The 13,743-nt window shown below is 36.4% G+C and overlaps 2 protein-coding genes and 1 long non-coding RNA gene across 3 annotated transcripts in view; 1 reads left to right on the top strand and 2 right to left on the bottom strand.

The window, feature by feature from the left end:
• Trpgamma (Transient receptor potential cation channel gamma) overlaps positions 1-6,231 on the bottom strand; it is a 369,660-nt gene extending 363,429 nt beyond the window's left edge. The window contains exon 1 of the mRNA XM_074169989.1: positions 5,894-6,231. The gene's annotated coding sequence lies outside the window, so the exon portion shown is untranslated. The remainder of the gene's footprint in view (positions 1-5,893) is intronic.
• A 2,393-nt stretch (positions 6,232-8,624) lies between these two features.
• LOC141480222 (uncharacterized) lies at positions 8,625-9,932 on the bottom strand. The gene is made up of 3 exons (XR_012464230.1): positions 9,478-9,932; positions 9,290-9,418; positions 8,625-9,223 (listed from the first exon to the last, which is right to left on the bottom strand). It is a non-coding gene; the product is annotated as an uncharacterized lncRNA (long non-coding RNA).
• Positions 9,933-10,422: 490 nt separating this feature from the next.
• LOC141480143 (uncharacterized) lies at positions 10,423-12,721 on the top strand. The gene is made up of 2 exons (XM_074169982.1): positions 10,423-11,035; positions 12,186-12,721. The coding sequence occupies exons 1-2, from the start codon at positions 10,643-10,645 to the stop codon at positions 12,678-12,680; spliced, it is 888 nt and encodes a 295-aa protein (XP_074026083.1). The 5' UTR covers positions 10,423-10,642; the 3' UTR covers positions 12,681-12,721.
• The last annotated feature ends 1,022 nt before the right edge of the window (positions 12,722-13,743 follow it).

The raw sequence follows: 13,743 nt of genomic DNA, 5'->3' as shown, positions 1-13,743 counted from the left end.
TAAGGCTGTTGAATGAAGTCGTGAAGATTTGAAGTTAATATCATCGCGCAATCAGTCAAAAAACATTCCAATTCCAGAAAAACAAAGATGAAGTCGATATTAATTGAATTATGGCTTATCTCGTCTCAAAAAAATAATAATGAATTCGACTCCATCGATTGATTAAACACATCTATTGAAGACGTCAGCTGATTACTGAAACGATAATTCTCGTAGTTCGAGAGAAACAACACAGCTGAGAGTTTGTTATCAGATACGGAATTGCCCAGATAGGGAGAGAGCGAAGCAATCAAGTAGAACGTCGTATGATTTAAAAAAAATAACTGAAGAACTGATTGAACAAAACAGGAATCAATTTAATTCAATTCAAAATAAACTTTTTTGTCTGAAGAATGGATTCTTATTGACAAAGCCTTGTGCGAAATATAGATAAAATAAATGAAATCATAAAAGTAAAATCACTAAAAGTAAGTGATAACATGAACTGATGAGAGACTTGTAAATAACAATAACCTAATACAAACGTTCAGGATCTAAGAACATGGTCACTAAAATGAAATAAATCAATTTGAACTAAATTGAATCAAATCAAGAAAATACCGTAGATAGTACAGTTAGTTATACTCAATTAAAATTATCATCGTATAATTCTGCTAAGCTATAATAAGGTCTCACAGAAAGCAAATCTTTCAACTCTTTCTTAAGAGCGCTTAGGTCATTTATGGTTCTTATAGCTTGAGGAAGGTGAGTGAACATTTTGAGAGTGTTGTAAATAATGAAATATTTAACTAGGCTCGAAGAAGGCAGCGGTAATTTGAAACTGAATCTTTGCCTGGTTTGATACATTGGCTCATCCAAGTTGTTAAACAAGTCCCTACTTTCAAAGAAAAGGCAGATTGCCTCATATATAAATAAGGGAACCACAGTTAGGATTCTGTTAGAGGCAAAAAGAGGCCGACAAGAGTCCCTAGGCTTGGCTTTGCATATGCATCGTATTGCACGTTTCTGGATCAGTAATACTGATTGAAGGCATGTGGTGGAACACATCCCTCAAAAGCAAATAACATAACGAAGATGGAATTCAAAAAGGGAATGATTAACCAGTTAAGCTACTACAGATCCGAGCTCAAATGCAGTTACTCGTATTGCATAACATGCAGAGGAGAGCTTGGATTTCAAACTATCTACATGTTTGTTGAATTTTAAATTATTGTCAATGAACAAGCCAAGGAATTTATAATTTGGTACGTTGTCACTGAATATTATTTATATGTATGGTTGGAATCTGGCAACGATACGACACTACTTTCGTTTTTGATAAATTCAACCTCAAGAGATTTGAGTCAAACCGGTTTTTTTTAAACAGATTTTAAACTTCATATAACGACTGGTTGTTAGGAGCATACCATAAAATTGTGGTATCATCAACAAATGAAGTAAATTTTCCTTGGATGTAATAGACGATGGGTCATTAATGTGAATTAAGAATGAAAGTGGGCCCATTACAGAACCTTGTAGGACGTCGCAAGTAATTTTACCTTCATTTGAGTATGAAGTGGCTTTGACTATGTGGATGCGATCTGCTAAGTATAACTCAAATCACTCAAGACTTATTCCAGTTTTACTGTATCTACTGAGTTTCCGTGAAAGAATTTTATGATTCACGCAATCAAATGCTTTGGCTATATCACAGAAGATCGATTCAAAACAATAACAGGACGGCTCAACGGACACTGTGAGTACATATGCATGATGGAGACTAATGCGTCAGGCATCGCAGTAAAGGAACAGATGACTCGTAATTTTTGATGCGAATTTGATGCACTGCATCAAAGGAGGCAAGCAATCTATGGACACTTACACTATGTCCGGGAAAATGTAATAAAGGGTAAGCAGAGTATCTGTAGGAACTACTACAGGAAACAAGACTTTTGGAATGGATGCTACAAAGAAAAAGGGAAAAAACGGTATGAGCTCATGAGATTGTAATATTTTCCGGGGACGAAAGAAAATAAGTTTTTTCTAACCTCCAAGAAAGCGCTGAGATTCCTCTATGGAAACTCACTTCCCGGGTTCTGTCTTTCCTGGAACAACGAACTGCATGGAAGTTCCAACAACACCCTCACAATACGACTGGCAATCTGCTAGTGCAGTAATTGATGAGGACAAGATAAGATGGGCCAAATCGGGCTTTTTCCCCTTCAAGTCACCAGAAACAGCCTTACTTCAATGGGGAATGGATATTCTTATGCCGCACCTGGTTGGAATATTTAGAGCCTCTTCAGCTCTGAGGTATATTCCCAGTGAGTGAAGAGAAGTACGAGTGGTATTTACACCCAAACCAGGTAGGATGGACTTCACCGTACCAAAAGCATTCCAACCAATCAGTCTCACATCGTTCGTTTCAAAACCTATGAAGAGGCTATGTGAGCGGTACATAAGATATGAAGTACTAGTTCACAACCCAATTCATCCAAATCAGCACTCATATACTCCGGAAAGATCATTAGACAACGAAGAATCCACTCTGGGTATATTCATAGATATCAAGAGAGCGTTTGATAAAACAACCCTTCTAACAATTACGCAGCAACTAAACTATAGGAATGTACCCATGGTAGTAGGAGGGTGGATACTCAAGATGCTCTCTAGTAGATCAATACGTATCAATATAGAAGACATCACAGTGAGAGGACTTGTCTTAAGGGGATGTCCACAGGGAAGGTTCTTAACATCCCTTCTTTAAAAAATAGTTCTGGATATCCTGATCAATCACCTCAACAATAATGGATTCTACACAATGGCATATGCAGATGGCATAGTAATCTCGCAGACCGGCAAATTTGTGGCCATGTCACGATTGTGCACGGCTGGTGTAAACCTCGAAGTAGCAATGGGTCAATTGAGGCTAAGCTTATGGCGAGAAGCGCTTACTGCGCAACCTCTGTTGTGGGCAGCCAGTGATGCAATTGAACCCTGGTTTGGGTTTAATAAACCCTACAAAATAAAAATAAAACAGAACACAGAGTCAGATGCTACAAATGCAATAGGCATATACACAAACGGCTCAAAAACCAAAGAAAACTCAGGATATGGAGTTTACTCCAGATCCAGATTAAGTGAAGAATGGGAAGCCAGTGTGGTTCAAACAGAACTGGCTGGTATCTCAATCGCCACAAAAGAAATCACCAGGAAAGGAAATTCTAACAAAGACATAACAATCTGCACGTATTAGCCTTGAACAGACAACGTATTATCTCAGGGCTAGTACCAGAGTGCCACCTAGATTTTGCCAAAGCATCGGTAGATAATAACATTATCCTGAGTTGGGTTGAAGAGCACGACAGGTGTAGAAGTAATCGCATTGCCGAATCTTTAGCCAAGCAAGCAGCTGGACTGAGATTTTTGGACCCAGTGACCCCTACGGTCTGATGACTTCGACAATTGCGGAACTAGCCAAACGTAACACCCATACTCAATCCTCAAAGAGATGGAATGGAATCAAAAGATGCATTCTTATCTGGATCACCCTGAGCGACCCTGTAAACTGGCACTGAAGAAATATCTGGCGATGACCAGGAAAAACCAACAAACGCAAGGATATCTTACTGGCCACTGCCAACTAAGGAAACACCTCCATATTATGGGGCTAGTATACAGACCTCTTTTTGCAGGATGTGTGAACAGGAAGATGAAACGGTCAGGCATGTCTTATGCGAGTGTTAGGAGTTATCGTCAATAAGAAAGAGTGTGTTGGGCGAATTGGCCTAAACCTGCCAATATAAAGGAGATGCCTCCTAGTGACCTGTTGACCTTCCTGGAAAGGACAGGATGGACGATGACCTAGGAGAACAACTCCTCGAGAGGATGAACAATGGGTCACATGTGGCCTACGTGCTGTGCTACACTTTTCCTTCCTACTTTTCATATACAGAGAAACAGAAGTCTCTTCCAAAATCCCTACTTATGCATCGATCAATTTTCAAGATGCAGCATCTCTCATTCTGAATTATTTTCTCACATGGTAAGGACACACGTTCTGATGAATATTTTCATATACATTCACAAACGGTTGTGGATCGTTAATTTTGATCAACTAATTCGAATCTCTGTTGGAAATTCCGGAAAATTTCTTGACATATTGCAGGAACTTGCTACTCCACCAGTAGTTTCTGAAATCTTTTTTCTATCCTATCTCCATCCCATCGGATAGCGTTCAGCGCTAGCAGATGGGAAACACCTAATTGAAAAATAGCAAATTCAAATTATTTCACTCATTTTTTTATGATATCACCTAACATTTTATTCTGGTCGAATCTTCTGACTTTTCCCCATGTTTCCTCAGGTACCTACTAGGACAGGTTTAATAAGAACCACAAGTTGATCATTTGGCGTATTACTTATTGAGGCTGTTCATTTATTCAAAATAATAATCACTTAATAAACAATACCGACTACCAAAAGTTGACGGTTGTATATTTCTCAACATAAAATCTGATTATTTTCACCACTGATAAAGTTGAGATGAAAGAGCCACACTCGTGGAACAGGAAATGCCCGCAATTCCCTTCCTGCCTGTTAGTATGTACCCAGCTTTCATACAAGTATCAAATTCCGAATATTCCACGTACCAGCATTTTCTTAAAATCACGTAGTGCGAATCTTCTCAAACCTGCTTAGATTTTCTTCAGCTATCTGCCGAACATATTGATAAATGATAGTTCTGTCGTAAATTGACGATTGTGAGACAGATAGTTCCTCACCATCTGTTATCACATATTACTATTTTCAATAAACCAAGTTCATTCAAATACTCTTGAAAATTACAATTTTCCCCTAATTTGCCTCAGCCTACCTTGTAGAATAAATTGAGTAAGAACTATTTATTGATAACCTGGCGTATTCCTGACCTTGGCTCTTCAGTTACTAGAGATCTGTCCCGGCTTCGCACGGGTGCAATGCTGATACCAAATATAAATTCACCCACCGGAACTTCAAGGGCATGGAGAAACAGTGATGAGAAAATAATTTTGTTCCATAAATCCTCCTTTTTCCTCCGCAGCTAGTGTCCAGTTGGAATACTGAAAAATCCTTTCTCATTACACATCTCCAGTATAAAACGAACCTACATACAAAATTTTAGCCTACGTAAATATAGCAAGCAGTAAGGAGAAACAGTGATAAAAAGGTTAATTTTCATAAGTAAAAGCGCCTCCTTCAACCATAAAAGGTCTCCCCACTTGGAATATTCAAAAATCCTTCCTTATTGCATATCTAAAATACGAAACGAACCTACATACCAAATTTCAGCTTTCGAAAATATAGCGGTCCGGAGAAACAGTGATAAAAAGGTAATTTTCATATGTGAACGCTCCTTTCTTAGTGTACATCTAAGACCTAAGAAGCACCTATATACTGAATGGGTGTTAAGTGACTTTCGCATTTATAAGTATAGATAAGAATCAGCCAGTCATCAATGGCGTCAAGCACAAAATGAAATTTTGTTATTATTCTCTACAACGAGTTGAGTTGGGAGGAAGCATTCATTTCAGTGAAACAGGGATTTCCTGCAATCACTATTAGTTGGAAATGGAATGCACCCAGTTCGAAAGTGTTGAATTTTGAGTGTTTCATGCAATATTTTGTTCTAAAACATCTTTAATTGGAATGTGGTTGGATATTCTACCTTCGACCCAATTTGCCTCAGCTATGTGCTAGGGGATAAATTAAATAAGAAATACCTAACAATTTTCTCTCGTATTTCTTATCTAGTGTCTATAGTTTCAATAAAATGAATGGTTAATTTACAATACCAACTAGTATTGTTCCAACTAGTATTTTTCTGAATAAAATCTGATTGTCACTACGAATTCATCCTAAATGAAAGAATCACCTCAGTGAAACAGGAAGTTCTTGCAATTTCCTTGCCGTCAACTAGCTCCTAGCTTTCTCCACACGCACCCAGCTGGAAAATACTTAATTTCGAATCTTTCACGCACCACTGTTTTTCTGAAAGCACGTAAAACACGCGACGCTGGCAGTATAAACCGCACGAGTTGCAATGGAGGAAAGGCAACGCTTACTGAAGTCCGACGCCGAACGACGCTGATAATCCTCCAGACGCCTGATGTACCCCCGCTGCGCGTTCAGAGGCATCCCGACGTTTTTGGTCTAACCAATTCAATTGCCGAAGTATTAGGTGTCAGTTACAGCCAGTTACTGACAGGTGCACAACTGGTTATACAGTGCGGTTGTAAAAAGTTCCCACATTCAATTCATGAACATTACTGTACAGTATCAGAATCGGATGAAAATTTCGTGAATGAGAATTACTTTTAGTATTTTTTTATTAAAAACCATCACCATCACCGGCCGTCGAGAGGACAGGTTATGGTGATGACTATCAACATAATTTTTTGAAAAAAAAAATGAGTTTTTGGTTTTCTACTTCTACATCGTTATAAAAAAAAGTGAAAACCTTTCAGAAAAGGAAGAAAGCAATCAATTTCAAAAAATTACCTCCATACAAATATTTTTCAGACACAAACTGGAAGAAAAAGTCTTCTCGAATCAGCTTTTTCCGTGTGAAAAAGAATTATTGTTACATTTCGTATGAAAGGTACTTCAATTATCTTTGCAATGATTTTCACTATTTTGAATTTCGATAACCAGTTGGGGAGTTATTGATATTTCAATTTGGGACTGTGAAATTTGTTGCTTTGCCACCGTATGTCAGATTTTTTCAAATAAACGCTCATTCGATAGGGAAATAAATTAGAAACGGCTTTTGTAATAAATAAGTGTCAAATCATTTCATTCCAACTTCGGTATTATCATTCTTATACATAAAAAAATTCAATGAGCAAATGTTCAAAATATTCTCCTTGAACCCTGATAGTGAAACAGTTTATTTTCAAATTTATTTCAACATTTCGGAATGGATTTTCGAATTGATCTTGATTGTTGACCACAACTTCTTGAATTCGTGGGTAAATGAGGTATTGAAAATTTTCCAAATATGGATCACCAGTCAGATTTTTCCTTTAGGTATATAGGACCAACAGTATGATTTTCCAATATTAATAATAATAATAATAAAGGTCTTTTATTAATTTTCAGTTATATTCTTACATGTGGACTAAAAAAAGTAAATAAGCGAGATTCAGTATGGCAACCGGCACCGGAGGTGCAGACTGACATGTTCCACCTAACCCAAAACAAACTACTAAAAGGCAAATCAGAACAAACACAAAAAAAAACTTTGATTACTCTCAAATGCACCTACGTTACAAGGAATATAAACATTGCCATCACTAAATTAATAAATCTCAGTTCAAATTGAAGATGAAGATTAGTCAAGGAAACATACATAATATTTTTGAAACATTGTAAGTGGTAAATTATTAATTCTCAGATCGAACTAATTAATGATTCTCAGATCGAAGTGAAAATGAAGAGTGGAAAAAATTAACAGAATTCAAAAAATAAAAATTGGACTTACTATATATCGAGGTATCTGATGATACGCGCCCGGAAAGTCAATAACGAGAGTTCTTTCACCTATGGGTGGTATTTTATTCATACATTTGATGATGTGATAGGAAAATGAACGTCTGTAAAATTCTGTGTGAACCATTGGGGGAGTAAGCAAACTTTTTCGTCTACTGTTAATATTATGTATATCAGAGTGAAATGTTATCTTATTGTAAAAATAGGGGGGTTTTGGTATTTTAAAACTTTGTAAAAGAAGCAGGCAGAATGAAGGAACCTTCAATCACTCATATTAAGCCATTTGTTTGTTTTCAATGTGTATGAAATCCTATCGTATTTTTTGATGCCATAGATTAACCTCAAGCAACTATTGTGGAGCTCTTGAATTCGTTTGATATCAATGTTGTTAATACAAAAAGCGTGAAGAACATCGCAGTAATTCAACCTAGATAACACTCTAAAGAGTCACATAGTGAACTTTCAATTCTTTCATTAAATAACTGTCTATTTCGATGAATCAGTTTGAGATTACAGTACAGATTACCCTCCAATCTGAATGCTATCATAGTAGTTTACAATGAATTATTCCCTTGCATTCTTTCTACCAAAAACGATTGCAACAGTTTCATTGGAATTCAGTTTTAGGCAATGATTATTAGAAAATTGCTCAAGATTATCATTGCACTAATAGCCTGAGAGTATTCTTCAGGTTTGAATAACAAATATAATTGTGTATCAGCAGCATAATAGTGCTGCGTGCATGATGGGAAGGACTTAGGAAAATTACAAGTATATAGACTGAAAAGTAGGGGCCCCAATACCGACCCTTGTGGTATTTGCTAGGGTGTATTTTGCCGAATGATAATTTTAAAATACTAGCAGTAGAGGGATGCAATGAAACACCACTAACAAGTTACCCAGATAGATCAGTGGTCGTAGGTTCGATTAATAATAATTAAAAAAAATGGTTGTTCTTTCTCGCGCCACCTAATTTTGGCCAAAAAAAAGGAAACTGCCTTGATAACTAAGGAACCCTCTACTGCATTATATCAGTAAACTTTTAATTATAAATAATCTCAAATATGTCGTTATACAAATATCTGGAAAAAAGATTCAGCTTCAGCACTGGGGAAACATCAGATGGTAAAGAAATATTCAACATTAATTTAAACAAACATGTATATTTGTATGGAAAAGCATAATACGAAAGGTACAGAATACCCCGACAGAATCTTAAATTAATTGTGGTTGAACTCCCACAATATGGGCTGAAAAACTATTAGTATCAGAACTACTGATGCAAAGCAAATAATATTGACAGTTGTGAATGTAGGGGATGCTGATTTGTGACGTCGCTTCAGAGTACCCAAATAATGATAATAATCTTACTGAATAATAATCAACATATAAATGAATATCCCAGAAACATTTGAATAAATATCTAAAGAAATATCTTAGCTGTTTGAACACCCTCCTTCCGGGGTATTAGGGTTGCTACGATGGCTGCAGTCAGCTCTGAAAGAGTCTAGAATGGTCTTCAGTCTGTTGTAATGGCTAAGAGCTGCTCTCGCTTAAGAGACTACCACACCGGTGGTGTCTTATACGGAATAGTTGACCATATAGAGGCACAAGAGTGGAAGAATCCAATGAAGAGAACTGATGAGGAAAACGAAACCCAAGCTGGCGATTCTATGGGCCTTCACAGTCGATGGCTCAGCCGGGGTCAAACACCCTAAAGAGTGAACATATAAAAATATACGCGGTAGAACAAATATGGTTCATATGTGCATTTACAAACCTCTCAGTTGAGGGTGTTTCCACTAACAGATGGTAATTGATTTGGTCCCAGTGTAGAAAGAATCCAATAACAACCTGATTTCTACGGAAGTGGGCGGTGGAGATGGTCCAAACATATGAATAATCAGGCCTTAAAATAAATACGATTCATGTAGGTACACCTCCATCTGATAGAACATAACCTCTCACCGGTGCTTTATAAATCCGGCGAATTGCCGAAGGGATTTCTGCGTCTCGACAAAAATATAGGTTTCAAACAACCACTAAACAACGCCAGAAATCGCCGAGTCCGAAAATCTCGAAATCCCAGAATGGATGCAAAAAATGCTGCAAGATACTTCCGATCACGCACCACCTTATTCATCAAACTCCACAATCAAGAGGAAAGACAATTGACAAAATAGTCATTTCAGAACTAAACAGATCGGTGACAGTGATGACAGGTCGACTAAACTACCAGAGGTGACACTCCACTTCCGCGTTCTGCAGCCTTGAATAAAGGTAATTCCGAACGGAATACCTACGGTATTTCTATGGCCAAAATCCACCACATCTCAGCAAGAAACTAGCCAGAGCTTCGAATATGAATCGCACAGGGATAAAGATCTCAACTATAAACAACGCTCAGTGGCGTACCCGATATATTTTCCTTTAAATATTGACATGGAGTTAGTGCAAAATTCGCCCGTAACATATTCCTTTTTCAATTTTTAAAAATTTAGAAACTTTTTTACCATATAGTACTGCCTCAAATAGCAGGGTAGAAGTTTGGTAACTTTTCTGCTGATCCCTACAAAATTGAAAGTACCTTGTAATATTCTGTGATTAAGAGTATCAAATGTCTTTGAATAATCTAGTAATATCAAAACAGATACTTTTTCTTCATCAGTAATTTTTAGAAGAGCCGAAGTGCAGCTATGACCTGACCTTAAACCAGATGGGTTATTTTGAATAATATCGTTTTTCGATAAATGTTTTTGAATTTTTTTTCAATGGCATTCTGCAAAATTTTTGATAAAGTGGGAAGTATAATAATTGGTCTGATTTCATTTGAGCTGCTAGGATTAGAATTCTTGAGTAGAGGTATAATGTGAGCTTGTTTCCACGCTTTCCTGTCCAGTCATTGGTTTTCTTAAGGGCCCTGTAAACGATCAAATTATTTGTCAAATATTCGTTTGACAAACGTGTTTGTCAAATTTTTTGAAAGTGTGCGAGCTTGTTTGACGTGTTTGTCAAACAATGTAAATGTTTGACCTGTTTGATGGAAATTTTGATTGACGGTGTGTTTGGCAAACCTGTTTGATAGTGTGCAATGGTGTTTGTCAAATAAGATCTCAGTTATTGCCTTGATACCATGGAGAACACAACTGCGACAATCAATAACGGCAACATGTCAGAAAAAGAATGTCTTTTGGAATTTATCTCCGTATATCGCGACATGCCGATGCTGTGGAGAATAAAATCAAAAGACTATATGGATAAACACAAGAGAATGAATGCGATCAAAAAAATGACGGAGTTATTGAAAGTGTCTCGCGGGAACATCACTGAAGAAGATGTTAAAAAAAAAATTAATATTTTACGAACAACTTTCAAGCGTGAAAATAATAAGGTGAAGAAATCTATGCTTTCTGGATCTGGTACTGATGAACTCTATGTACCTTCATTATGGTACTACAAAGAGCTTGAATTTCTACAAGACCAAGTGGAGGAAGAATCGGGGATCAGTTCAATAACAGGACAAACGGTAAATAGTAACAATGTTTATTTTATTTTAATTCTACAAGTACAACATATACAGTTACCCACTCTAAACATTTGAAATTTTTTCATTTTCAAATAAGAATTCATTTTCAAAAGAATATTTTTATAAACAACTTGTTACAAATAGGTACAACATAATATTTTAACCTAACCAATAATAATATTTTAACTTAACCAATTAATAAATATTTTTTATTTTCACAAGTACAGCAAATACGATTAGGTACCTATTCTAAACATTTGTTTTGCCATGGAATAGCACCCGTTGAATTAAAATATTCACAAAAATCATCTCTCACTTCTTTTGCTAATGTAGCGCTATTTCCAGCCCGTGCACGTTCGATATTCAACAATTGATTTGACTCATTTCTCCAAGATCCTTGTATGACAGTCCCTGTAACACAATCTTCCATGTCTAATTCTCCATTCCTAATGTAGTTTTTTTGTTTCATTAGTAAATTGTGTAAATGACAACACGCCATTACTACAATTTTAGCTTTTGTAGGACATAATTTGATGGGTTTTTGGAGAATCTTAAAACGACTCGCAAGAATGCCGAATACATTTTCAATTATTCGCCGAGCACGGGATAAACGATAATTGAAAATCCTTCTGTTGTCATTTAAAACCTGCTTATTGTAGGGCTTCATAAAATTTGGAAGAAGCTGGAAAGCTTCATCGCCTACAAATACAAATGGCATTTTTTTATTAAAGTTTGGCAATTCCTGTGGCTCTGGAATCTGCAACTGGTTGTTCTCAAACATATTCCAAAATTTTGTATTTTTAAGTACTCCTCCATCTGACACTCTACCATTTGTACCGACATCAATCATGATAAATTCATAATTTGCATTAGCTATGGCCATAAGCACTATGCTGTGTGTTCCCTTATAATTATAATAATAGGAACCGGAATGCTCAGGTTTTTGTAACGTGATATGCTTTCCGTCTACAGCTCCGATGCAATTATCAAAGTTCCATGAATTTCCAAATTGTCGTGCCAATATTTTCCAACTTTCTTGTGTTTTGGGTATCTGAAACATAAAAATACTTATTATTATTATGTAATATGTTTATTATTATGTATTATTATTATTATGTAATATGTTTATATTTATTGTTTTGGTTTCTAGGAATCGTCAAAACTATCAACATCAACATCAACACAATCACCTTTGCCACCTTCAGCATCTATTAGTCCTGTACAAATAAAAAAGAAGAAAAAGGAGGACTTGCAACAGGACTTATTGACATTAGCCAGGGATCATTTCAAAAAACCTGAAAATGAATATCAGGTGATGGCAAGAAACTGGGCCTTTAAGCTAGAGCGCATGTCTGGAGAACAAAGAAGACTGGCAGAAAAATTTATAAACGAAATACTCTTTGAAGGAGAAGAAGGAAACCTTCATCGACATTCGGTAGTTATTAATCCGTCTCAGCCAGCACTCGCTTGGAACACTCCATCACCTACTCCGTACAGCCCATCTCCTATTTCACAACAATCATATCTGTCCAATACGGAGCAACCTGTGGTGATTCATATTTCAGACTCGCAAACAAATGAAACTAATACAGAAACTGAAGATGATACAGCAGCCAAATTTATAAACAATTTTTATTCTCTTTAAATTATATATTTTGTAATTTTGAAATAAAAATCTTACCTGAATATTGCTTAATTTTTCATTTATTGCCTCACAAGTTTCAATGATAATGCCGCTGAGTGTACGAGGTGCAATGCAGGCTTGAAATTTTAGGTCTTCAAAATCGGCGCCACTAGCCAGGTACCTCAAGGTTATAGATAATCTTTGAGAAGCTGGTATAGATTTACGCATAACGGTATCTTGTTTTGCTATGCAAGGACTTAGCAATGTTAATAAATCTTCAAATGTTTTATGGTCCATGCGCAGGAAGTTTGCATAGTCATTTGGTTCTGTGAGCACTATTTCCCGTAACAAATTTTCGTGCGTATATTTATCCCGTAATTTCAACCATTCTCTAGACCATCGACGACCTTTTTTCTTTTTCTTCATACATAGTGCTAGTGTCAATGCCAAAAACGCCTTATCTGTATTATCACTCATTGTTATATACGACAGAAGATGATAACAACACACGAACGTCAAGGAGAAAACTGAAATATGGGCAAATTTATTTGATCTATTGGTTTGATCGTATGCGCTTTTGTTTGATGAAAACATGAAGTTTGACAAACAAATTCGACAAACAAATTTGACCGTCTACAGGACCCTTTAGGTTTGAGTATGACCTCAGAAAATATGTGACCAATATCGCACATTTTGGCCGTCAATATTTCTGTTTAGGAAAAAAATGCATCTGTTACTGAACCGAATAGTTTTTGTTCAGGTCCGATTTCCAATCAAACGTTGGGACAATAACTCACAAAACTACATTCCTCTATCTTCATTCAATTAATGTAATATATTCAGGTCATAAGAGTGAAAATAATGTCTTCTGAAGTATTTCTTAACGGTGTTTGTTAAGACATATTTCTCATGAGCAACTGTTGTCGTGGACGGCAGGGAGTTTTTCACTACTGACACAACGGAAATATTGCATTGAACACCCCTTCTGCCTCTTGAACATTACGGCCAGCCTCGACATCGATAAAGTTTAATAATAATAATAATAATAATCTTAAAATCATACCGGCTTGTCGCACTAAGGCAG

Source organism: Leptinotarsa decemlineata, unplaced genomic scaffold (assembly GCF_025532065.1).
Source record: "Leptinotarsa decemlineata unplaced genomic scaffold, Ldec_3_MD MMD2_P_RNA_scaffold_6, whole genome shotgun sequence".
Classification (NCBI taxonomy): domain Eukaryota; kingdom Metazoa; phylum Arthropoda; class Insecta; order Coleoptera; family Chrysomelidae; genus Leptinotarsa; species Leptinotarsa decemlineata.
This window is presented reverse-complemented; position numbering and strand designations above follow the sequence as displayed.